Source organism: Lampetra planeri, chromosome 14, assembly GCF_965212315.1.
Source record: "Lampetra planeri chromosome 14, kcLamPlan1.2.h2, whole genome shotgun sequence".
In the NCBI taxonomy this organism is placed as follows: domain Eukaryota; kingdom Metazoa; phylum Chordata; class Hyperoartia; order Petromyzontiformes; family Petromyzontidae; genus Lampetra; species Lampetra planeri.
In genome coordinates this window covers 10,388,668-10,416,100 of record NC_136120.1, presented here as the reverse complement: position 1 = coordinate 10,416,100, position 27,433 = coordinate 10,388,668, and the positions used below count along the sequence as shown (strand labels likewise).

Genomic DNA, 27,433 nt, shown 5'->3' with positions numbered 1-27,433 from the left:
ACTCGGATTGTAAATGTTGTGGCTTGGCTCTCCAACACACCGGTGTGCTGTACCAGTACACTACACTACACACGACACTACTCTACACTATACACTACACACTAGTGCTGTACTAGTGACGAATTGGCACGTTCTGTTTACGTGACAAACCTTACTAGTTGGCTGTGTCGGTTGGTGGCGGGTTTAATGACACATTAATATATTTACGCGATCTAAACCAAAAAACCTCTTATATATATTTCCGTCTCATTTGTCCAACATTTCTTAGTTGTAAAATAACAAAAAGCTAAAACGAGACGCAAATCTTATACCAAATGACAAAAAACACACCTGTGAGCAAAGTGTATTGCGTTTGTATTCAAGTTTGCAAAGGACTGCATCACGATGACACTTAATATATTTACAGATTCTGATATCATCATACTTTAATAATTTTAAATGAATGATTCCACGGGTGTAGAAAATATGTATCAACACGCAAAGACTGTTTTTTTACTTTTTTTTGTTATACATATTACATATTACGGCATATGCGATGTGCTTACGTGGTTATATTCACAATTTTTTCGGAACATACGTTCAGATTTGACGGATAAAAGTGTGTATGGGTGTGCCTACACAAACTTTTGTAGCACGTATATACAGTACAGTGGAATCCCGAAGGTTTAGCCCTAATCCATTTAAATCAAATTCCAGTTTTGATCATTGAACAGACCATTCGGATTAATGTTTTTGAGTAAAACAAAACCTTTGCTCAATAATAAATATTCTTGAGTAGCCTTGGAACGTTAAAGAAATCGTAGAATCTCTAAAAGCCTCAAGCTTTCTTCTAAAAAAAAACCTCTCAACTTTAGTGTTATCAACTATGCGTGTTAAATTATATCGGTGTAATTGAATTAATGTTACATTTTTTTATGGGATTTCATATTTTATTTTTAAGGACCGGTTGGACCAGACCCATGGATAAATACGGGTTATCGTAACCCTTACAATAACATAATTTACACTGCTACGATTTTCTTTTAGAAATCAACCAAAGAAACCATCTAATCCTTTCACCTCAAGTAACAAAAAATCATGCTGAGTGGTAATTCTCATTTTTCTTCCCCATTTAATACGAGCTAAGTGTCGCTACATTTGTGCAAACCCCTCGCCTTGCCTGCGGACAACATTTGTAGTGCTCCAACAACAACAACACAACACTTCCCATGTGTGTATGCCGGGGGGTGGGTGATGGGGGGGAGAGGTACGGCAGCATTGAAAGCGATGCCCGCTTCTTCTTATCTGCGGCAAATCAATGACTGGCGTGGACTGAATCAGCAGTACTGAGTCTCCGTGTGCTCGAGAGGGACGGCGGTCTTTGGGTAACACTTTGAGACGGGGGATCGAAACGGCAAACAACGCGTGTGCTCAAAGCGTGCAAAGAAAACACAACGGCGTGTTTAGACAACTGCGTCACTTCCAGCATTCCCTTGTAAAACTTGTAATAAATTCTACCAACCGTCTCCCCCCCCCCGCACGCATCACCACACGCCAGGCTACGCTGAGATGCAGTCCCCTCGATTCAAAATCGTGGCAAGGAAAAATGCTGTGAAGGCAGAAACGTGTCACGTCCCAATTTACCACCCCCTCTCTCTCCCCCCTTGCCCCCCCCCTCTTCCTTACCTATATAACCTCTTGCCACGGCAATTCTCTCGCCTATTTCAGGATTTGTTTTCTTGCTGTGGTTGTTCCACCTGATGAGGATTGCTTGTGTTGCGATCGAAACGTCGTGATTTGTTTTCGTTTATTTCTACCTACGTGACTTTACCGAAAGAGCCAAAGAGTACCATCCGTTTCTTTATGTCGCTTAATAAATACGATGACAAAAAAAACACCCACGTGATTAATTCCAGGTATTCACGAATGTATGAGTCTCTTTTTAGCCTCAATGTTATTATCTTTCCACGCACACACACAACTCACTGAAGGAGGTGAGATCAGTGCTATACAAAATAAGATATGTAGACAATGGTAAAAAAAAATCAAACGAATACCACAATCACAGTGGCATAGTTGTTGAGAACGCAGGCGGTGCAACTGCACCAGCACCACCTGTGGGCCAGAGTGGCTCAGGCACCAGACTACAAAGAGCGATGTTATTGGCCAGGGGAGGGTCACCTGTGATTCTTTGCAGCGGGGCTCATGCTAACAAAGCTGCACCCCTGTACACTCACCGTCGAACAGAGACGGCCACAATGCACCGCGTGGCGCTTTCAGATGCGCTTCTGCGGCCGTCTGGAACGCTCCCCCTTCCGATATTAGGAAGCCACTGGAGCTATGCACTTTTAAATCATATAGATTGAGAACACATTTCTTTCGAACTGATTTATGTGTTTCGTTTGTTGTCCTTCCCCCCGCACCTCCAATTAGCACGGTTGGCTACGTACGGTGCGAGCGAAGTTCGACATACATACAATACATACAATCAATATTCATTTTTGTAAACATTTTCAGTGCATTATTCCAGCATTGCCTACTGATATTGTGCTTCGGTGCTAATGTGGAAGTCGTAGAGCATATCCTGCAGGAACTCAAAGGTCGGCCTTTCTTCCGCTTTCTCGTTCCAGCACTGCAAAATCTGATCGTAGAGTTCGCTTGGGCAGTTTACTGGGCAGGGCATGCGGAATCCTTTATCCAGGTTCGAGATCAGTTGCTGGTGTGACATTCCTGAAGGGAGACGAATCATTCGTGTGTGGAGACACAGAACAGAGGGTTAGTTGGAATATGTTATCACCCCATAATGCTCCACAACGACACATCATTAGTTTTTGTTTTTTATATACAGTTGTGTGTGTGTGTGTTGAACAGGGCCCATCGTTCCGATGAAGCGCTATTGCCAAAATAACATCTGGCAACCAAGTCCCGACTGCTGATGAAGCCCATAAGTTGAAACTTGTTCAGAGCTTGCTTTGCTTGAACAAATGTTACTGGATAACTTTGGTCTGGAAAGCCATTAGGCTAATATTTATCAATATTTTATTTTTATGCAGAAACACAAAACATAAGTCCCTTTATATGTTATATATGCACACGCGACTGTATGTGGGCTTTACTGAAGGTCATGTGAAAGCGAATCACTGCTCCAAAAAGTATGGGGCAATGTTGACCTCCACTGTTGGCCCTGAACAAATAGTTGAAAATCACTCGTCCACTGAAGTTGGCCACAAAATCAAACTCGGATCGCCGGTGTCATAACATCGTGTATCAAGCACAATAATACCACAACAAAGATCCCCCGTATAGCCTTAACAGACTGTTGGGGCAAGTGATGTTAGCGAGCACCTATGAAGGCCCACACGGCGCACGAGGGGGTGGGTGGCCAGCATCATGCCCGGCCGCCTTTGTCTCCCCAGCGGTGTGATGTTTACACACCGCACCAGGTACTCATTTGAGGCTGAGTCGATCTTGGGCAGGTTTTGGACCGGTTCAGATAATTGCCACTGATGTTGGCCGTGAGCGGGAATCGAACCCGCGTCGCCTGGTTTGTAGTGCAGCCCACTAACTGCTACACTACCGCTCCCCGCTGCACCAACCCACACCCCCTATTGAACTTCCTTGCGTATAGCATTTTACTGCAAAGCCAGGCGCTTTCATGACATCCATTGCCTTGGTTACAATCTGTTGAACGAAACATCTTGAACACGAAGACTCATAACCGAGCTTCTCATGCTAAAATGTAACCCTCGCGAGATTAGCGGCCATTCCTTTTCGCCTTGCTTAGATTAAGGCAATCATTGTGGCGTGTAAGTAAAAATTTACAATTGCCGATAAGTCTACCGTGCCTGGTGACCACTTTTATTGCTTTCTCAGCGGACCCCAAACGACCGCGGTGCACGAGGAAATAATGCACCCAGTCAGCTGTTTAAAAAAAAGTTGGACTGTAGGCAACCTTTAGACACTTTCAGGGTATGCAAATTATCCACTGCCTGCATGAGTTCACTTCAATGCCACGCCACTCCGTTAACAACTCTGTCATGAGATCTGCAGAGTACCCCATGAGAGGGATAAGTGCAGCAACGTTCAATGTGACGATGACGATAACCCCAATAAAAGTCTAGAAATGTATAACAACAATAAATTGTGTTCGCCATCATGGCCGGCCGAAAAGGTTTGCAGGCCTCAGTACAGTACTGTTAAGTTGATTATACAATGCAAGCAAAATATATTCCCAATACGTAAACAAAAATGCACAACGCTCTCCACGCATGAAATGTAGTCCACACCCAAACTGAGCTGTGTTGAAAATCCCTACAGGTCTCAAATTAGCATTTGGCATGAAATCCTCACCTGCATATGGGATCTTTCCATAAGTGATCATCTCCGTGAGGAGGACCCCGAATGACCACACGTCAGACTTGGTGGTGAAGTGGCCAAAATGCATCGCCTCTGGTGATGTCCATCTGATTGGGAATTTGGTACCTGCCAAGTAAAAAGTACAAGATGAATATTAATATATACCACACAGCTCTATCTGTTTGCAGTTGCCAGCTTAACTGGTGGTGCTAAAAGTGTCTAGGTGGCCGAGCGGTATCGGTGTTTCCCACATCGCAGAAGTTTGCCGATCAAATCCTCGACCGCCCTGGGTCACCATAAATGTGCGCCGTTTAAATCGCGGCGGCCATTAAAGGCCCCGTCACATTATTCCACGCGGGCCGGTGTCGTGATCCATATTTTGACATTATTATTAAAATGATTCTCTACTTTCCGAATTGATATAGCCAAGAGCATCACCGTCACCCTGCTAAGATTCTATGGGCCCCACTTGCAGCCTGGAGACGCCATTGCATTGCGACGTGTGATGCCATCTGTGAAAAAAAAATAGCTGTGTAGCTCCATCGGATTCCTCCAATATGAATAGATATTCTAATTCTGAAATAAATATTCTGACATTCTGACATTGTGCCACACGCGGGCACCTGTCAATCAGATGTCCTCTTTGCTTAAAAAAAAAAGAAAACGACAGCTGGACATTGAAATGATTACGATGAGACGTAAAAAGGCCCTTTGACATTCTCATTGCTATCACGAGCGAATGGCGCTGACCTGCTTTGGACGTGTATTCGTTATCTTCGACGATGCGTGTCAGCCCAAAGTCGGCGACCTTGCAGTTCAGCAAGCTGTTCACCAGCACATTTGCCGCCCGCAGATCTCGGTGGACGTAACGCATCTTCTCCAGGTGATGCATGCCATCGGCGACCTGCCCAACGGATCGCGAGGTCACGCGCGTAGCCAAAGACGGTGGTCGCCAACATTGCGCACCTTCAGACGCACTTCAGCGGCCGTCTGCGACGCTCTTCCTTACAATTTCGTTGCCTCCGAAACGTCGTGATTTTTATTTTATTTTAATTTTACTTTTATTAATTTTAATTTTTGTAGCTACGTGACTTTACCGAAAAAACCTAAGAATATGCTTCCTTCCAATGTTCGGAAGCCACTGGGGAGCTGTGCACTTTTAAATCATCTCGGTTGAAAACTCATTTCTTTAGAGCTGCTTTTTGTGTTTGGTTTGTTGTCCTTCCCCCGCACCTCCAATTAGCACGGTTGGCTACGTACGGTGCGAAAGAAGATCAACATAGGTCGTTCGGCTGCTTGCGTTGTGGCTGAAACGTCGTGAGAATTGTATTTTATTATGTTTAATTTTTATTATTTTATTATTTCCCTTATACGTGACTTTACCGAAAGAACCAAGAAGATGAAGCCCTGCAGTCACGAAAGCTTTAAATCGAAGAAAAAAAAAGGTCAACATACATAGATGCGAACCACACACTCGGAAACCATGATATTCCAACATCCTCAATCAACAAAGATACTAGGCCAAAGGCATGTTGCCCATTCTCAATTGAGTTGCACTGGTAAAAATTACATTGTGCTCATATCATGATCATTTTAAATCGGTCTCTTTGCATTTAAAATAATACACTTTCATCTCAAAGGGAAGAATTTAATTATGTTTTCCCCCCCAAAACCGCTCGTTCAAATTCGAGCACGCGTGCATGCGCACAGCTCTGCTGTCAAACCCCAGGTGATGAATGTGGGTTCCTTGAGGTCACCTGTGATGCATAACATTCTCCTTACGACGGTAATTGGTGCCACGAAATCGGTCGTTAAGCGAGGAAAGGAAAGACACGTGAAAGGCTTCATTTGTTTCGATGGCACCGAAAGTTACCCCCTTTTTCACCCCCCAAAAAGTACTTTGTCATATTTGAAAGATATATGTGAACGCATAAAGATATTAACAACATTATAAACACGTAATAGTTAAAGAAACATGGTTAATCAATGCATGAATTGATTAGCCCGTCGTTAACAGGGGGATGGTCTGTAAGCGAACGCATTGGGCTTTATGGAGGCAATCTCGTTAAGCAGTTAGTCGTTAACAAGGGTGGTCGTTAAGATACTCTACACTACTATACACTACACTATACACTACACTATTATACACTACACTATACACTACACTACTATACTCTACACTACTATACACTACACTACGATACACTACACTACTATACAATACACTACTATACATTACTATAGACTATACACTACACTACTATACACTACACTACTATACACTACACTATACACTACACTACTATACACTACACTACTATACACTACACTACTATACACTACACTATACACTACACTACTATACACTACACTATACACTACACTACTATACACTACACTATACACTACACTACTATACACTACACTACTATACACTACACTATACACTACACTACTATACACTACACTATACACTACACTATACACTACACTACTATACACTACACTATACACTACACTATACACAAAACTATACACTACATTATACACTACACTACTATACACTACACTACTATACACTACACTATACACTACACTACTATACACTACACTACTATACACTACACTATACACTACACTACTATACACTACACTACTATACACTACACTATACACTACACTACTATACACTACACTACACTATACACTACACTATACACTACACTATACACTACACTACTATACACTACACTATACACTACACTATACACAAAACTATACACTACATTATACACTACACTACTATACACTACTATACACTACACTACTATACACTACACTATACACTACACTATTATACACGACACTATACACTACACTACTATACACTACTATACACTACACTACTATACACTACACTACTATACACTACACTATACACTACACTATACACTACACATTAGGCTCTATGGAGGCCCGTCGTTAAGCGGTGAGTCGTTAACAGGGGTGGTCGTTCAGAGCGGGCTTCTACTGATCATGTAACTCGATGATTTCACTCCCAACATCGGCGAATGTGGATGAGTCTCACCTCCGCTGCCATGAGGATGAGCCTCGGAATCCGCACCTCTTTCCCCTCCTCACTCCGCAGGAAGTCCAGCATGCTACCTGTCGGTGACACGTCCACCGCGGAGTCAGCGAGCATCACTGATGGACCACGCACACTGCACGCATCATCAGCCGGGCCCCCCACACCTGAGCGATCAGCCCCACGTGACTTGATTGCAGTTCAATCGAATCGCTGAAACGCGGACGTCCCCGCAAAGCAGTCGCCGAACCTGTTTAAAGGACTTCACGAAGTCGTCCACACACACCCATAGGGTTAATGTCTGTATAGAGTAACGCATAGAGATATACACACACACACCCATAGGGTCAATGTCTGTATAGAGTAACGCATAGAGATATACACACACATACCCATAGGGTCAATGTCTGTATAGAGTAACGCATAGAGATATACACACACACACCCATAGGGTCAATGTCTGTATAGAGATATACACACACATACCCATAGGGTCAATGTCTGTATAGAGATATACACACACACACACCCATAGGGTCAATGTCTGTATAGAGTAACGCATAGAGATATACACACATACCCATAGGGTCAATGTCTGTATAGAGTAACGCATAGAGATATACACACACACACCCATAGGGTCAATGTCTGTATAGAGTAACGCATAGAGATATACACACATACCCATAGGGTCAATGTCTGTATAGAGTAACGCATAGAGATATACACACACACACCCATAGGGTCAATGTCTGTATAGAGTAACGCATAGAGATATACACACATACCCATAGGGTCAATGTCTGTATAGAGTAACGCATAGAGATATACACACACACCCATAGGGTCAATGTCTGTATAGAGTAACGCATAGAGATATACACACATACCCATAGGGTCAATGTCTGTATAGAGTAACGCATAGAGATATACACACACACACCCGTAGGGTCAATGTCTGTATAGAGTGACGCATAGAGATATACATACACCCATAGGGTCAATGTCTGTATAGAGTAACGCATAGAGATATACATACACCCATAGGGTCAATGTCTGTATAGAGTAACGCATAGAGATATACACACACACACCCATAGGGTCAATGTCTGTATAGAGTGACGCATAGAGATATACATACACCCATAGGGTCAATGTCTGTATAGAGTAACGCATAGAGATATACATACACCCATAGGGTCAATGTCTGTATAGAGTAACGCATAGAGATATACATACACCCATAGGGTCAATGTCTGTATAGAGTAACGCATAGAGATATACATACACCCATAGGGTCAATGTCTGTATAGAGTAACGCATAGAGATATACATACACCCATAGGGTCAATGTCTGTATAGAGTAACGCATAGAGATATACATACACCCATAGGGTCAATGTCTGTATAGAGTAACGCATAGAGATATACATACACCCATAGGGTCAATGTCTGTATAGAGTAACGCATAGAGATATACACACACATACCCATAGGGTCAATGTCTGTATAGAGTAACGCATAGAGATACACACACACATACCCATAGGGTCAATGTCTGTATAGAGTGACGCATAGAGATAAACACACACATACCCATAGGGTCAATGTCTGTATAGAGTAACGCATAGAGATACACACACACATACCCATAGGGTCAATGTCTGTATAGAGTGACGCATAGAGATACACACACACACACACACCCATAGGGTCAATGTCTGTATAGAGTAACGCATAGAGATACACACACACACACCCATAGGGTCAATGTCTGTATAGAGTAACGCATAGAGATATACACACACATACCCATAGGGTCAATGTCTGTATAGAGTAACGCATAGAGATATACACACACACACCCATAGGGTCAATGTCTGTATAGAGTAACGCATAGAGATATACACACACGCACACCCATAGGGTCAATGTCTGTATAGAGTAACGCATAGAGATATACACACACATACCCATAGGGTCAATGTCTGTATAGAGTGACGCATAGAGATACACACACACACCCATAGGGTCAATGTCTGTATAGAGTAACGCATAGAGATATACACACACATACCCATAGGGTCGTCCATAAATGACGTCACGCGAGTTTTAACGATTTTTGACCCCCCCCCGCCTTCGTCACACGACGTCACAAAAAGTCAGACCCCCCCCCTCAAATATGACGTCATAAAGCTCTTCCCCCTCCCCCCCCAAAAAAATCTAAAACATGCTTCAAATCGCTTTAAACTATTGTCATTGTAGTGCGTATTTAACGTGGCGCTGCACTCTGATGTTATCGGAGAAAGCATTTATTATAAAGTCTATTTAATTAAGTAGAACGTGTTGTCTATATTCATTTAAAGTTGCGCATTTTGATGTGACGTCACATTTATCAAACCCCCCCCCCCCCCTCTCGTCACACATCGTCCCAAATGTCTGACCCCCCCTCCCAGGTGCGTGACGTCATTTATGGACGGCCCCTTACTGCATGTATGCATGTTAAACTTCTTTCGCACCGTACATATCCAACCCTGCTAATCGGGGCAATAGCTGGTCGACACACACACACACTCATAGAGTCCGTATCTGGCCAAAGTTCGGAAAGCACTATGCAGCCAAGATTAGCCTCATGAGTCATATGCAAAGTCAAGTTCCTATTGTATTGTCTCGGCTTTGCCCGGCAGTCACTGTCGTCAGTTTCAAACAACACCCGGACACGTGCAAAAGCCCTCTCGTCCTTTTGTGACATTATGCAAAACAACTAGCAGCAGTTCCTGGAGTAGTGCAGAATGTCGGTCCTTATTTCCCCTTTCTATTCTTTTGTGTTGCATTGTGGTCCTTCCTCTCCTAGCCTTAGGTAGCAATTATTTTCGACAGCCATCAACGCGCACAATCGCAACAACAACAACGACAACAAAAACACGCGCCTCTGTACGCGCGCGTGGTTCGCTCGGTGCGAACGCGTCTGCCGGTGTGGGCCAAAAGAGTGCCGACCTTTCTCCATGTACTCGGTGATGATGAGGATGGGCTCCGAGGACACGACCGCGTACAACTGCACGAGTCGCTCGTGCCGCAGGGTCTTCATGATGTTCGCCTCGCCGAGGAAGGCTTCGCAAGACATGCTTCCCTCTCGAAGCTTCTTCACCGCCACCTTCATGTTCTGCTTGTAGAGGGCTGCGCGCAGACACGTTTTAACCGCTTCTTGTGAAATGCCCCTGCGTGTGTACGTTGAACTTATTTCGCATCCTACGTCGACAAACCGGGCTAATCGGAGATGCCGGTGGAGGGAATGACAACAATCTAAACACAAAAATAACTTCTAAAGAAACGAGTTTTAAATTTCGTTTTCTCAATACTTAAACCTATTATGGTACATCATGCGGAGCGGTGGCACAGTGCACGAGCCACTGCGATACGAAGGAATACACTCGGGTTCGAATCTCTTGTCTACGACTAAGAGTGCTAAGCGATATCTGATCTTGTACTGGGTTGCCCCCGTCACTGAAACTCGCACTGACCAGCGAGGTGAAGTATGGCCAAACAATGCCCAACAGTTGCTGGAAATATGTGTACAGGGTGCCCACAACCCCCCTTTGCAATGTGCATCCTTGCAGCAAGATGGGGCTCAGTCACATTACGCCCTCGCAATTTGGCAATATTTGACTCGGGAATTCAGTGGAGGGTGGATTGGTAGACGCTTTGATATGACGTGGCCATCCCGAAACCCAGTCCTGATAAACTCCGACAATTCCCTTATGGAATGTTTGCCTTGTGGGGATTATCATGGGCAATGCTTCACAATATTGAAGAGATTACAAAACGGCAGTCCAGAACCGCTCTCACAGTCGGTCGCCATCCATTTGGAAGAATCTGTCAATAAGAACTTTGGGTGTGCGTGCACGAATCCAGATATGTGCTGAGAATGGTGAAGGTTCATTCTCTATATTTTTTTCATGCAGTTAAGATGCGAGAGAATAAAGTGGCGTGTTCATTGATATTTCTCTTACCCAACCAGACTTCTCCGAACTGGCCACTTCCAAGCTTTGCAATGTCTTTGAGGTCCCTCCGATCGATCTCCCACGTGTTATGTTCAAACGGCTGGGCTGGGGTCACACTCCGACAAGGATCTGTCAATCGCTGGCAGAGCCCAGCATTGGTGCCTGCAAGTAGAAAAGTGTGTTTGATTAAAAGAAATAAATAAAACATTCAACGGGCACGAGAAAGTATACGGAATAAAACTACAACAGAATAAATGTTATGGTGACACTACGTTGGCAGCAGTGCACAATATTGATAAGTAGGGATAGGTCACTTGTCAGAAAAAAACATGAGAAAAGGCCTGAATGGATGCATGATGTTGAACTTCTTTCGCACCATACGTTCTAGAGAAATTCGTTTTCAATCTAGATTATTTAAAGGTGCATAGCTCCAGTGGCTTCCTAATACTGGAAGGAAGAGCGTTCCAGACGGCCGCAGAAGCGCATCTTAAAGCGCGCGATGCAGTGACCGCCTTTGTTCGATGTCCAGCCAAAAGCCTCGATGAGTTCGCGTGATGGCTTATGTTCCTTGGCCAGATCAGCAAGGTCATTGCGCTTGATTTGTGGCTCGAACTTTGCGTGCAGTGAGCGCGACCTCATTTCGCATTCGTTCGGCAACTGAAACCCGATGGCAACTCTGGCGAGCACTGGACAGCCGCGCATGGTAAGATGTGGGAGGTGATTAGAAGTGCAGGTGACTGGGGAGGGTGATTTCCAAACTCTTGAGACAGCGCATGAGGAGGAGCATTTTGCGACCCCCACTGCCACTGTGCAGCATATTATTACGTGCCAGGGACTGGACAATAGTCTGAGTCCATAATTGGCAATAAGTAACGGCAAAGCAGTTATAAGTGACTCAAATTTGTGCGCAGTTGCGTATACAGCACACGACTTCCCTGAAGGCATCAACACCTCCAGCGAGCGCGATGCCGACCACACGACGCGGTTCGAATTCGACCCTCGATCGATGGCTGCGCCATCGCCGCACACGCGTCGAATAAAAATCAAGGGACAACTCCTTACTTACTAACAACTTCTTACTTACTAACAACTACTCTATCATTTTTCATTGCTGGAAGGGTTGCCCCCCCCCCCTACCTGAAAATCCTGGCTTCGCCATTGAGGAGGAGGAACCTAACTTCGGGAGTTAAATGTAGGTTTTACCAAGAGGAAATTGTTGCTGAAGTTCAGAGTCCAGTGTCCATCGAGATTATCTTTAAAAGAGTAAGGCTGATCTTGAAATCGCTTGTAGATTTAATTGGCAGTGAAAACAATTGAGGATTGGCAAAAATATAAACCTTTTCGATGGGTTGGGTCAGAGGTCTAACGGTATCACTCTGGATCATCGGGCAGAGATTTGCAGTCAGCAGTGTCTTCATGTTGCGTGAGAATATAGCATGCCGAATAACCAGGCAAGCCTCACGGATTCCCACTTGTCTATTTCAGGAGGGTCCTGCACTAAGATGGTTGTCCAATTTCCATTCATGAGTGTTTGGCTCGTTGGAGGAAAGCAGGCAAAACCCATGCATATGAGTGGGATAACATTTTCAATCCATCTCTGTACTGCTTTATCCTGGCTAAACTGCAGATCTGTCAAGTTTGAAGAAAACATAATTTTCCTTCTTATTATTTTTTTGTTGTACAAATTAACAGCGTGTATGTGAAAGGTTTACAAAGAGATATGATGAATGAGCAATGTTGGACACGTACTCTGATAATGGTTGACGAGTTCATGCAAGCTTTGGAAGACATTGCGCGTTGAGATGTAAACGCCTCCATTGTCCATGCGGCGGATCTTGTAATGCTTCACCATGTGTTCGTCGCGTATCGAGAGAGAGTAGCTGTCTGTGAAAATAGAGGAGGTGCATACACGTCATCGCCGTGGTCGCTATCATTTCGCGATATCATTCACAACATAAATCTCTCTACGGTGCTGTAATTTATGGTAGTTTTTGTTGGTACTCCACCCTAGACGGTATGTATTCAGTTACGAGCTTTAGATTATATATATGTGTGCCTGGTTCCTTCCCTTGGTCATTGCAAAATTCTGACCACAACCAAAGTACAGGAGTTCACTGGTAGATCATCAACGAGAATGCCCAATTGCGTTCAGGCTTGTGTATGCAAAAGGGAAATCAGCACACGTGGTATCTTGTTTCTGGGCAAAACAGAAGAAGACATCTTCGTGGTTCTTTCGGTAAAGTCACGTAGAAGGGAAGTAATAAAATAATAAAAATAAAACATAATAAAATAATTCTCACGACGTTTCAGCCACAACATTCATTCACAACATTCATTCTTCACCTGAGGATGGCTGCTTGCGTTGTGGCCGAAACGTCGTGAGAATTATTTGATTATGTTTTATTTTTATTATTTTATTACTTCCCTTCTAACGTGACTTTACCGAAAGAACCAAGAAGATGAATCCCTGCAGTCACGAAAGAAGCTTTAAGAAGGGGACATTTCAAGCCGACTACTTTTGTCGTCTGTGCCCAAAATGTTTCGGCCGCAGCTTCTCTGCACGACCGCTTCTACTGCCAGCAAAGGCCCCAAGAGTCGAACTGCATTGACGTGGCACGCGCATGACTCTGCTCTCATGCCAGTTTGACGTATTGGAGGAGGAGCAGATGGGGGGGGGGAGGCTCTTTCCATACCGGCCAGACATCTAGGAAGAGGTGGGAAAACTCAGGTTTTGTTTCAACCACAAATGACTTGCTGGTCGACTAACAGCGGTGCACCTTTTTTTTTACACGCTTTCATTTAACTCACTCTGTCTGTCGTCGTTGTTGTTGTATCCTCAAATCTTGTAAGTCAATTTTAACCCACTTCCCAATGTGGTATCGACTGCAAACTTGGTATACTTGTGTTATACTGAGGATAATACTATATTCTATCATAAAAAAATATAAATTAATATTTTTAAACATTCTTTATTATATGTTATGTTTCGGCTTGGGTCAAATTGTCCACGGTAAACTGACGTTGGCTGTAATTGGCCACGGCCCTTTACGTTATGCCAAGCTTCGGGGCCACTTCCTGGAGTCGTGGAGTTCTTCCATTACTTGTACATTTCATAAAAGCGTGTTTTAAAAAAAAGTTTTTTTTTTTATATTACATATTATGACTGCATCGTCGACAGATGTGGATGGGAGGGGATGACAATAAAAACGCCTTTCACCGTTGTTTCAACATAGCACCGGCGAACTCTGGCTTGCGAAGTCGATTGCGCAAACGGCTAACCATGAAAACACGGCAGCTTCCCTAGTGTATGATTACTATTATATGAGTGGGTCACCTAAATACTGCTGGAGGAGTAGCTGTATTGGCAGTAGTAAAGCATGAGCAATACCTTTCACAGTCTCGCTTTCGCGAATCAGAAAGGAGCCGTTGGTGTTCCCTTTTAACAGCAGCAGATTTTCAGCATCGCTTCGCCTCGTGTTCTTGAAGAACCACCTAAAGTCAAACGCCAACAATGAGCATATTTCACAACTTTTTGAACGGGGCAAAAACATATGCCATTCATAGATAGCATAGAGTTAAAATTGCTTAAGAAATTAAGACATGATAATAGGTTTTTTACCGTTTTACTGGCAACAAAACTGAAACCTTTTTTTACGAGGAATCATGTTCACATTAACCACAATACCTGCAGTCAGAATGCAACAAAAAAAAACACTGATAATGTATGCATTGTCCTTGAAATTGATTGGTCCACACCAGAGACAGCTTTCTTTAGAGCCTAGTCTCATAGGGTGTTCGACCAGATGACGCCAAAAGGCGCACAACTCAAAGACAACGCACTATCAGAGTAATGAGAGCTCGGAGTAAGCATTTATATCACGAGGCCTCCTTTACCAGTAGCAAAATATAACAATAGGTTTTTTTACCCTTTTTTCTGGCAACAGTTTTGTGGCCAGAATGAAGACATCGGTTTTTTTTTTACATTTTGTTGATTATAAATCCACACAGCACAATAGGTAGAAGTAGTAATGCATTCACGAAGACGAGCTCGCGTTTGTGTTGCCATGATAAAACTTACTCCTCTTTCTCAACAGAGTTAGCTGGCACCACGTAGTTACTCGGGATGAAACCTTCCTGATTACTTTTGATAAACCGAACCTTCCACCAATCTGTTGATCTGTTAAAGAGATAACGATGAGAACATTCAACATCATGATCAAATGAATATTCTGCCCCACGGCATTGAAGAGGGGGGGGGGGGGGTGAGAGGAAAATGCATGATAGAAAAAAAAACATAACTACTGTTACTCATTCTGTTTTAGCATTTAACTATTGTTTAACTTTTGCTTATTGACCGTTTCATGCGCCCCAAGAATTGTTTACACACCATTTAAACAAGGTCGTGCTACGGGACGACCGCATTTGTATTTCATTTGCTGTTAAAGTGTCTCAAATGCATCGCAGCGCAAGGCGATATTCCTAGACTCGGAGTCGAGCTGCACTGCATCGGTGCACTCTGCTCGGGACGCGGTGGCCCGAGTTGAATTCCCTCGGCCAAAATCGGTGGCGATCGATATGGATCTCATCTTCTTGGTTCTTTCGGTAAAGTCACGTAGAATGGAAATAACAAAATAATAAAAATAAAACATAATAAAATAATTCTCACGACGTTTCGGCCACAACGCAAGCAGCCGTCCTCGGGTGGAGAACAGGTCTGTCGAGGAGACAGAGTCTGAAAGACGTCGTGAGAATTATTTTATAATGTTTTATTATTATTATTATTTTATTATTTACATTCTACGTGACTTTACCGAAAGAACCAAGAAGATGAATCCCTGCAGTCACGAAAGCTTTGAAATCGAAATTTTATTATGTTTTATTTTTATTATATTATTATTTCTATTCTACGTGACTTTACCGAAAGAACCAAGAAGATGAATCCCTGCAGTCACGAAAGCTTTAAATCGAAAGATATGGAACTCAATCCTGGACACCACCCGCCTCGCCGTCCTCGCCCACCCCTGCACGAAACCCATGCCAACGAGCGTGAATTCTAGATTTGAAGTTTTCGTGACTGCAAGGATTCATACTCTTTGTTTTTTTCGGTAAAACCACGTAGGTAAAAAATGTAAGTAAATTAAATCACGACGTTTCGGGCGCAACACAAGCGTCCTTCTTCGGGTGGGGACAACTTAGCGAAAGCACAACCGCTTAAGTGCGTCTCAGAGGTGATCAAACCAACCCCCTAAGATCGACGTGGTGTTGAGACAGTGTCGTCCAGAAGCTACCGGACATCTGCGAAACTGGCAAAAGAGCTTCAAGTCTCGATTTAAAGCTTTCGTGACTGCAGGGATTCATCTTCTTGGTTCTTTCGGTAAAGTCACGTAGAAGGGAAATAATAAAATAATAAAAATATAAAACATAATAAAATACAATTCTCACGACGTTTCCTCCAACCCAGCTTAAATATACGCTCCAAGCCTGGTGGTGTTTCATTCAGACGCTGTCTTTCCAACAGACCTGTTCTTCACCTGAGGACGGCTGCTTGCGTTGTGGCCGAAACGTCGTGAGAATTGTTTTATTATGTTTTATTTTTATTATTTTATTATTTCCCTTCTACGTATTTATAATAAAATTGTATTTTATTATGTTTTATTTTTATTATTTTATTATTTCCATTCTACGTATTTTATAATAAAATTGTATTTTATAATGTTTTATTTTTATTATTTTATTATTTCCATTCTATGTATTTTATAATAAAATTGTATTTTATAATGTTTTATTTTTGTTATTTCATTATTTACATTCCTCCAGTCGAAATAAAGATCATGATTAAGTCGATCAGCGAAGGAACTGTTGTTATTATTTCGAGTGCGTGTGTGTGTGTGCTTTTACGGCATTATTTCTTCAACGATTCATCTCAAAGTCGTTTCGGTGACTTACTTATCAAGAACCACCATCCTCTGGCCTTTGTTGAAGCTCATGTCGTCGTTGTACAAGGCCGTGTAGGTGAAAATTGCCACGTACACATTGTCTGGAATAATAAAGGTATTAAGCGAAGATTATGTATTGCTCAGGTTCAATGGATCGTATATATATACACACAGCACAAGCACGCAATGCAATCACACGTTTGTGCATTTTGTTCAAGAGAAATGTTACACGCGCACACAGATGCTGCTTTAAATCAATGCGCTGTCATCACGAAAATGGTTATTTTGGTTTTTTTTTACAACAGACGTCAGCGCGAAAATACGAGCAAAGAAAACATCGCTAAGGCGTATCGCTGTACGTACCGATTCCCCGACCATGCGTGTGATTTATGAACAAAATTAATTAACGGTTCGTGTCTATATGCGGTACATGTTTAGAGATGGGCGTTTCATATCCTGGCTCAACGAAATAGGGCCATTCAAGGCAGGTGGTTCGTGATAGAACACTCGTATAACACTCCGGCTTTACAGGAACACAGAAGGTTGCTTGTAAAACGTGTTTTTTTTATATCACTTTCGAAACCAATATTCCACCTCAATGATATTATCATCATCATTAACATACGCAGGGTGGTATAAGCAATGCACCTGCGTTGAATTTCCATCTTAATTTCATATTAACGTATTCTTAGGTGTTTTCGGTAAAGTCAGGTAGGTAAAAAAAATGTTAAATTAATAAAAGTAAAATAATTTTAAAAAATGTACCTACGTGACTTTACCGAAAAAAACCCCTAAGAATATGAATCCTTGCAGTCACGAAAGCTTCAAATCTAGAATTCATATTAACGGTTTAATAGAAACTGCAATATAGTCACGTCAGCCCTTTGCAACGTAACGTGCTCTCCACAGACATAGAATATGTGTGATGTCATACATGTGCCACACACAGGAGTGAAACTACTGCGGAAAGTTTTTTTTGCAGCGCCGATGTACAGCGCACCGTTGCGTTATCAGGCTTGGGTTCCGATTTCATGGGACCTCCTTTGCCAGTACCAAAATAAACTAATAGGGGTTTTCCCCTTTTTTCTGACAACAAAGCTGACACCTTTTGCAAGGAATCATGCTTACATTAACCACAATACTTACAGTCAAATGCAAACAAAAAAACAATACTCTGTTTCAAAGACAATGCATAAATTATCAGAGTATTCTTCTTGGTTCTTTCGGTACAGTCACGTAGAAGGGAAGTAATAAAATAATAAAAATAAAACATAATAAAATCAAATAATTCTCACGACGTTTCGGCTACAACGCAAGCAGCCGTCTTCAGGTGAAGAATGAGACACTGCCAAGCTAGGAGCTTATATATAAGCTGAGTTGGAGGTGGAAGAAGAAGAGAGCCTTAACAAAAGAATGTGCATATCAAGAGGAATTTAGCATATTCATGGGAAATGCGTAGGAGGTGGGCGGGGGGGTTTCAAAGTCATATTATGCCCATGCATTATGCAGGATCAGCAGCACCAAAGGGAGGGGGGTAGCATTAACAAAGGGAGGGCATGTTAATAGTATGCCCTCCCTTGTCTCATTCTTCACCTGAAGACGGCTGCTTGCGTTGTAGCCGAAACGTCGTGAGAATTATTTGATTTTATTATGTTTTATTTTTATTATTTTATTACTTCCCTTCTACGTGACTTTACCGAAAGAACCAAGAAGATGAATCCCTGCAGTCACGAAAGCTTTAAATCGAAATTTATCAGAGTATTGTTTTTTGTTTGCATTTAACTGCAAGTATTGTGGTTAATGTAAGCATGATTCCTTGCAAAAGGTGTCAGTTTTGTTGCCAGAAAAAAGGGGAAAACCCCTATTAGTATGTGTTCCGATTTGTTTGGCGCGACGTTGCATACATGCGAAGAGCTTCCTCGGGAACTGAACTCATTTAAGTTCCTAAATAAATCCACAACATTTACTCTCCAAGGCACCGGTGGGCTAAAGTAGTAAACTAATTCTAGATTTGAAGCTTTCGTGACTGCAAGGATTCATATTCTTAGGTTTTGTTCGGTAAAGTCACGTAGGTAAAACATTAAAATTAATAAAAGTAAAATAAAATAAAAATCACGACGTTTCGGAGGTAACACAAGCTTCCGTCTTCAGGTGGAACCGTCACAGCCACGACAGCTGTATCAAGTAAATGAGAGATTACAAGAGCTACCACTCCGTATATATAATGGTTGGAGAGGGGAAGGGCCAAGTACGGCACACTTTTTATTAATATGGTAAGGTGCGGCTTGAGACTATGAATAGACTGCATAACAAAAGGCTAAGCCTTTGTTATGGAGAGGTACGGTTTGTGACTAAGCCTGGCCTACATAACAATAGTGTGAAAAAAGAAACAACTAAACATGGTAAAACAAGCCTGGCTGTCTATCAATAGCCTGTAATAGTAGTAAACTAACTCGCGCTTTGTTTACGTGACGAACCTCACTAGCCGTGTCGGGTGGTGGAGGGTTACGACACAACATTTACGCTTACGCGCAATCTAACCAGATAAAGGTTATTATTCTAAAATAAAGCCGAGTGGAACTCACAACTGAAAAGTTTCTGAGGAATATCCCAACATATCGAGCAAAATGTCGGGACATCAATACGCAGTAAAACATTGAAATACATTGGAGGGAAATAACATTACGAAGGGCAGAATCCCTTTTTAAATCCTTTATATTAAGTTCGCGTGCTTGCTTGCTTGCGTGCTTGCTTGCTTGCTTAGGACCGTGCAAATCTTTCGGTCGTTTTTTAACCCACTTCCCGTGATCCAATCGAGCTGACAATTTCCACACAGACTCGTTGTGCCAGACAATTATTGTTCGTGAAAAAAATTCCCAAAATTTTACACTTTTTAGGCAAAAAAAAATATTTTACATATATTAAAATAGAACGCATTCATGGCTTTGGCTGAACGTCAGAGTGTAAGAGCCCAGAGCGTAACCCCTCCACAGGCCGTGGCGGAGTAGCGCAGTTGGAGGCGCCCTCGCTTCCCATGCCAAAGGTCGCGGGATCGATCCCTGCGTCCTCCACAGGCGAATATATTTTTAAATCCTTTATATTAAGTTCGCTTGCTTGCTTAGGACCGTGCAAATCTTTCGCTCGTTTTTTAACCCACTTCCCGTGATCCAATCGAACTGACATTTTCCACACAGACTCGTTGTGCGTGACAATTAATGTTCGTGAAAATTCTTTTCCAAAATGTTACACTTTTTAGGACAAAAATATTATATTTAATTACCAATTGCTTAATGGTGCAATGCAATCATCTGACCCATAGGTGGCAGCCATCTCAAGCCAGAGGACGAGAGGACTCTAGCCGCCACGCATATAAAGGATTTATAGTGAAAAACTTTGTTTTTACGGGTTATACTTGTTTACATTTCTTGCAGTGTTAAGTTAGGACCTGATTGATGCAGTGGGGAGTGTACTCTGAATAGGTAAACATTTAAATAGCAGCTGATTATGGACCTGGTGCAAGTGTGCTCAAGACAAGAAACGTAATACTGCACATAACCGACAGATAAAATATCAATTCCATTCATAATCAGAGGGGTTTAGAACACCACAGATGGAGATATTCGATAGCGATTACAAGTTAAGCGTTTTTTTTTACTTGTTGGCAATCTACTCCAAGGGTAATTGTATCTCATGTGGGTTCCACATGTTTAGTTTGTTGTCCTTCCCCTGCACCTCCGGTTAACACGGTTGGCTACACACGGTGCGAAAGAAGCTACAACACATGATAATTGTTTTTTTTACCCTTTTATCTGGCAACAAAACTGACACCTTTTTACAAGGAGTCATGTTTGCATAGACCACAATACCTGCAGTCGTAATGCAAACAAAAAACATAACTCTGATAATGTATGCACTGTCCTTGAAGTTGATTGGTCCACACCCGAGACAGCTTTCCTTAGAGCCTAGTCTCACATGGGTTGGACCAATGGTGTAAATGCTTACCCCGAGCTCTCATACTCTGATGGTGAATTGTCTTTGAGTTGTGCGCCTTTTGGCGTCATCTGGTCCAACCCATGTGAGACTAGGCTCTAAGGAAAGCTGTCTCGGGTGTGGACCAATCAACTTCAAGGACAGTGCACATTATCAGAGTTGTGTTTTTTGTTTGCATTATGACTGCAGGTATTGTGGTCTATGCAAACATGACTCCTTGTAAAAAGGTGTCAGTTTTGTTGCCAAATAGAAGGGTAAAAAAACAATTATCATATGTTTACTGGCAAATGAGGTTCCCATGGTGTTAACTACAACACACTTGTGGCAATAAACGAGTAAGACAGTGAAATGACTTTTGGCTGAAAGAATTCAACTGTGCACGCAAGCGCCGCTTTAGTTTTCGTTCGTATTTATGACTTTCAAAGGCTCCTTGCCCACCTCTGTTCTGCGTGAGTCTGTCTTTTGTAATCACTCCGATCATTTTAACACGTAGGCTTTCGCGACCAATATTGTTCATAATCAACGATTTTTGGGTTTAGATCGCGTTATTTATAAATGTGTCGTAACCCTCCACCACCCGACACGGCCAATCAGTAAAAAAAGTAAAAAAAGTGTCACGTTGACAAAAGACAAATAGTTCACTGCTTTAGCCCACCGGTGTGTTGAAGCGTGAAACCACAACTCCGATCATGCTAAACATTCTGATTATTCTTTTTGTTGTTGTTGTTGTTGTTGTTGTCATAATGCCTTCCCCCCCCCCTTTTTTTATCATTATTAAATGTTTATTGGTGTGTATTGCGAAGCGCTTATGAATATTTACACATTTAATCGCTCAATAACAGCACGCGATTATCCCAACCCTTATCTCTTCTTGAGGTTAAAATGAGAATGGGTAAGTGAGCCACTTAGCAGTTCGGTAAGGGTTCCCACGCTGATAATCAACAAACTTAAACAAATTGTTTGGTGATATTGCGTTGGCAGTGATGCACAAGGACAAATAATAACAAAAAAACAACACATTCGTCAATTCCCTAACTTGTCAGATGAGCGATGACTTGACCGACCGAAGCTATGATAACGAACTAAAAACTGTACTTGTTCATCAAGGCCTTTGCAGACAAACGTTCAAATTGTCTCCCAAAATGTACGGTTTAAGATTAACCTAATAATTTTAATCGCATTGTTTTATTTTTGTTATTAGATCATCATATTAATAACAATGTGTGTACAGGAGTCTTGGCGTGTGAAGTTTGATTTATTCAATAGCGTGTCCATGTGGACATGGCGAGGCCAGAAAAGGAAGAGCCATTCTCGGCGGTATTATTGATGCGTCTGTTGAGTTTGTGTTTTATTACTCTATAATCAACAAAGTCCATATCACAAGGCACGCCCAACAATCAGTGTGTCACGCAACCACTGGACATTCATCTCCTCCCATCATCTCGTTTTCCCCAATTTCTTATCGCCTTTCTTCATCAAGATACAGATTCACACTCACGCGCCCACACATTCAATAGCACCGCGTTCTTCCGGCCGATTTGCATATTTGTATTTTTTGGGGGGGATTCTGAGGCTGCGTTCGGCAAACGTGATAAGACAAACGGTGCGCTAAGTGCATTTGTTTTAATATGTCCTTTAATTTTTTCACCGTAGTGTGTGGTTCAACACAAAAGTTATGCCGACTAAAATAATCTTTCTACAGCCAGTCAGACGTCGGAGGTATGACATTTTAAAGTGTAAAAAGTGAAATGAATGCATTCATGAATAAAAACATACCTGACTGCTGGATACATTTCAAGTTCACACGGTGTTGAACATCGGCGGTTGATGAGATCAAAGAGAGAAAGAGGAAAAATATACGTTAAGTTTAATATACACTCTTCACGCAATTGCGTTTTAATACTTGTGGGTTTTTTTTGTCAAGAAAAATGTGACTAAGAAAATATTCTGTAAATAAGGGGCGATATTATTTATGACGATCACGTCAAATATAAACAAAGCAGAGAAAAGGGTGCTGTTGATTTCACTTACTTTGATTACAGGTTCCGAGATTCGTCGATCACCTTTCTCCTTTCGACTTGAGTTTCCCATTTCGCTGACGAGGTGTGATGAAGCTGAAAAAAACATCAGTTTAATTCTAGATTTGAAGTTTCCGTGACTGCAAGGGGTCCATACTCTTTGGTTTTTTCGGTAAAGTCACGTAGGTTAAAAAATAAAATAAAAAATAAATTAAATTACGACGTTTTGGAGGCAACACAAGCTTCCGTCTTCAGGTGGCACCGTCACCTTGACACAATAATTTTGCGGTGACGGTGCCACCTAAAGACGGAAGTTTGTGTTGCCTCCAAAACGTCGTGATTTAATTTATTTTTATTTTTTACCTACGTGACTTTACCGAAAAAAAAACAGTATAAACATCAGTTTTTTTGTATTAATATATATAAATCTAAATCACTCACAAATTTTACTCACAAGTTAAAAAAAAAACGTCAAGCGTCAACATCGCCCACTATTGGCAGACTTAATGCGAATTTACAGGCTGGTTGCTGCGTGTACCTTGTTGCCAAGACTGCAGTAAGAATTGGTCCTTACTCTTAAAATTATTGTGAGCTTATAGTAAACAAAACAAATATATAGTACACACCTAAACGCGAAAATGTGCAGGATACATTAAAACATTCCGCTTATTGTGACATGGTCACAGTGTAGATTCGTTGCAGTTGGAGGGTATAATTGTCTACAACTGTGGACCCGTAAACACCATAAGATGACGAGAGGCTGAACGGCTCATGGCCAGACACTGATGATTAAAGTGGAGTCTCAAATGTAACAATTTGAAGGCACAAAAAAAACCACCATCACATAAAATGTAGTCCAACGCTCAAACTTGAGACGTTAAGACAATACAGCTGTGAGATCGAAACTATATTCGGTTCAGTTTCGATTTGAAGCTTTCGTGACTGCAGGGATTCATCTTCTTGGTTCTTTCGGTAAGGTCACGTAGAAGGGAAATAATAAAATAATACAAATAAAACATAATAAAATAATTCTCACGACTTAAAGCTTTCGTGACTGCAGGGATTCATCGTCTTGGTTCTTTCGGTAAAGTCACGTAGAAGGGAAATAATAAAATAATACAAATAAAACATAATAAAATAATTCTCACGACGTTTCGGCCACAGCGTCTCCCCGACAGACCTGGTCTTCACCTGAGGACGGTTGCTTGCGTTGTAGCCGAAACGTCGTGAGAATTATGTTATTATGTTATATTTTTATTATTTTATTATTTCCCTTCTACGTGACTTTACCGAAAGAACCAAGAAGATGAATATTCGGTTCGAATGAAACACAGAGAAATCGCATTCACAGGGCACATACCAAGCGTGACCCTATTGTGGACAAAGCGGTCCACTGAATTGACCCCTCAGTGAAGTGATCTTTCTAGTTCCCAGAACCAGTTCATACTGATCAGGGTCGCGTTCTCAAAACCAGTTATCGCAAGACATCTGGACCTACTTGTACATGTAAAAAAAACTGGTTTCACCTGAATTTGAAGCTTTCGTGACTGCAAGGATTCATACTCTTAGTTCTTTCGGTAAAGTCACGTAGGTAAAAAAGTGAAATTAAAATTAATAAAATAAATAAATAATAAAAGTACGTTTCGTAAAAAAAGTGAAATTAAAATTAATAAAAAAAATTCAATAACACAATCGCGACGTTTCGTTACTTAATTATTTTATTTTTATAAATTTTAATTTAATTTTTTACGAAACGTCGTGATTTAATATTTAATTTTTTTTCTTTTTCTTTCATTTTTTACCTACGTGACTTTACCGAAAAAACTAAGAGTATGGTTTCACCTGTCCATGCAAATAATCAGCTTTTACAAGACAGTCTGATTGAAAAAAATAGGAATTCAAACGTACAACCCTTATGCAAATGCACTGCCAGTTGAAGGCCTCCCCTATGCTTTGTCGCGCACTGGAGTTGGTTGTCTGGTCATACTTCACCATACTGGTCAGGGTCGAGGATACGTGAAAATATCACTCCACACTGATCCGTGGCTCGGAATAAAACCGAAGTTGGTGGTTTCACAGCATGGTATGTCATCTTCTTGGTTCTTTCCCTTCTACGTGACTTTACCGAAAGAACCAAGAAGATGAATCTCTGCAGTCACGAAAGAAGCTTTAAATCGAAAGAGCATGGTATGTGTTAACCACTGCGCCACCAATGCAAGTGAGTAAAGAAATATCACCAATTTGTTCACCAGAGGACGATCGCTTGTGTTGCGATCGAAGCGTTGTGGGGTTTTTTTTTTACCTTTTTATTATTTTCCATCTACGTGACTTTACCCAAAGAACCAAAGATTATCATTTAATAGTAATATGGAAAAGGGTCTTCTCTTGCATTTCCTCCCGAGGTAATAACAAAAAAACGAAACATAAAACGGAATTTTTGATGTTGTTTAAAGTTTGCGCCGAAAAGCTGCAACTTTCTCCTTGCAAAAAAGGAAAGACTACATTCACTACTACATATTTTCAAAGTGAGAACACGTAATATACTTCATGTGAGAGATAAAGTTTACAGGCCGGTAGCGGTGACACACTGTGCTATGAGCCAACTGATTCACTTCACTTTTATACGTGGCCACGGCTCACCTCAAGGGATAAGAAATATATCTGAACCAATGATGCCCCCCCCCCCTTTCAAAAACCTGCACTGACCATTCTAGATTTGAAGCTTTCGTGACTGCAAGGATTCATACTCTTAGATTTTTTCGGTAAAGTCACGTAGGTAAAAAATAAAAAATAAAATAAAAAATAATAGAAATAAAATTATAAATCACGACGTTTCGGGGACAACACAAGTCTCCGTCATCATGTGGGACCGTCACAGCCAGATTTACTGTATCAAGTGAGGCACTGACCAGTTGGGCGAAGTATGGTGAAACAACCACCTCACCGACACTGGGTGAGGCGGCCTTCATCCAGCAGTGGATTGATAACGGTGGCGTAAATCGTTATTCTAAAATACAAAACAGCGCAATGTGTGTGGTCATGTACATATTTACATTAACATTTGAGTGGCTACTTAAACTTATTCGCACATTTTGACCCGATAAAAGTCGAGGTACTCACAATTTTAAATGATCCCGATGTCAAAGGATGGACGACAAACGTTATCGTTCTGTACGCTCAGACGTGTGCATGACAAACCTCCTGGCTCTGTGCTTCAGGAAGTCCGCATGCAGCATTTATATGGCACAAGTGTCAGAGACCTCGGCTTTTCACTGATTATTGGACTTCCCTGAGCAAAGCTCACCTCGCGAGCTTTGCAACTAGCTGCAATTACAACTGGGAAAACCCAGCATCAGAAAAGCACCATTGCCAGTCACAAGTACAACGTGTAAGGCCGTCATAATACGGCGATGATAACATATTCAAGCGAGGAACCATTCGTCCCAACGGCGTTGAGAACTTTACCTCGTGTGACGTGAACGTAAATAAACGACGAATAATCCTTAAACTAAATCTTACAGCCGCGTAGACGCAAAAACGGCCGACGGCTGAAAGTGCCACAGCTGAGTTTAAAACTAAACCGGTCACAAGTAAAGGAACCTGCTCAACCTGCACAGACCGAGGATGGAACTTTTCGACAACTTAAAGCATAAGAGAGTGGAGAATGGAACGCAGGCCAGTGAGTAAGACATTCTCGCAAACGGTGGTGCCGCGCGCATAAGCAAATCAAGCAAAATGCATCATTCCCAGAGCAACACAAGTAGCCTTGGATGTATGGACCAGACATAGAGGTGCATGAAATCTCAGGCCAAATTAAAACAAATATTCTAGATTTGAAGCTTTCGTGACTGCAAGGATTCATACTCTTAGGTTTTGTTCGGTAATGTCACGTAGGTAAAACAATTTAAATTAATAAAAGTAAAATAAGACAAATTAAAAATTCACGACGTTTCGGAAGCAACACAAGCCTCCGTCTTCAGGTGGAACCGTCACAGCCACGACAGCTGTATCACTTGACGGTTCCACCTGAAGACGGAGGCTTGTGTTGCTTCCGAAACGTCGTGAATT

The 27,433-nt window shown here is 41.8% G+C and overlaps 1 protein-coding gene across 3 annotated transcripts in view; it reads right to left on the bottom strand.

Annotated features, from left to right (window-relative positions):
* Window positions 1–337: 337 nt before the first annotated feature.
* Window positions 338–27,433, bottom strand: part of LOC144722369 (tyrosine-protein kinase HCK-like) — a 30,594-nt gene continuing 3,498 nt past the window's right edge. Inside the window, exons 1-13 of one of the 3 annotated variants that reach the window (XM_078600569.1) lie at window positions 26,486–26,597; window positions 26,275–26,372; window positions 23,124–23,461; window positions 17,368–17,458; window positions 15,500–15,598; window positions 14,810–14,913; window positions 13,171–13,305; window positions 11,431–11,583; window positions 10,418–10,597; window positions 7,424–7,500; window positions 5,086–5,239; window positions 4,330–4,461; window positions 338–2,709 (exon numbers count right to left, since the gene is read on the bottom strand). In XM_078600569.1, coding sequence (XP_078456695.1) covers window positions 2,516–2,709; window positions 4,330–4,461; window positions 5,086–5,239; window positions 7,424–7,500; window positions 10,418–10,597; window positions 11,431–11,583; window positions 13,171–13,305; window positions 14,810–14,913; window positions 15,500–15,598; window positions 17,368–17,408 — 1,269 coding nt within the window. In that variant the 5' untranslated portion in view covers window positions 17,409–17,458; window positions 23,124–23,461; window positions 26,275–26,372; window positions 26,486–26,597 and the 3' untranslated portion in view covers window positions 338–2,515. Of the gene's footprint in view, window positions 2,710–4,329; window positions 4,462–5,085; window positions 5,240–7,423; window positions 7,501–10,417; window positions 10,598–11,430; window positions 11,584–13,170; window positions 13,306–14,809; window positions 14,914–15,499; window positions 15,599–17,367; window positions 17,459–23,123; window positions 23,462–26,274; window positions 26,373–26,485; window positions 26,613–27,433 lie in introns of those variants that run through there. The other 2 variants (XM_078600568.1, XM_078600570.1) reach the window with 2 other exon arrangements.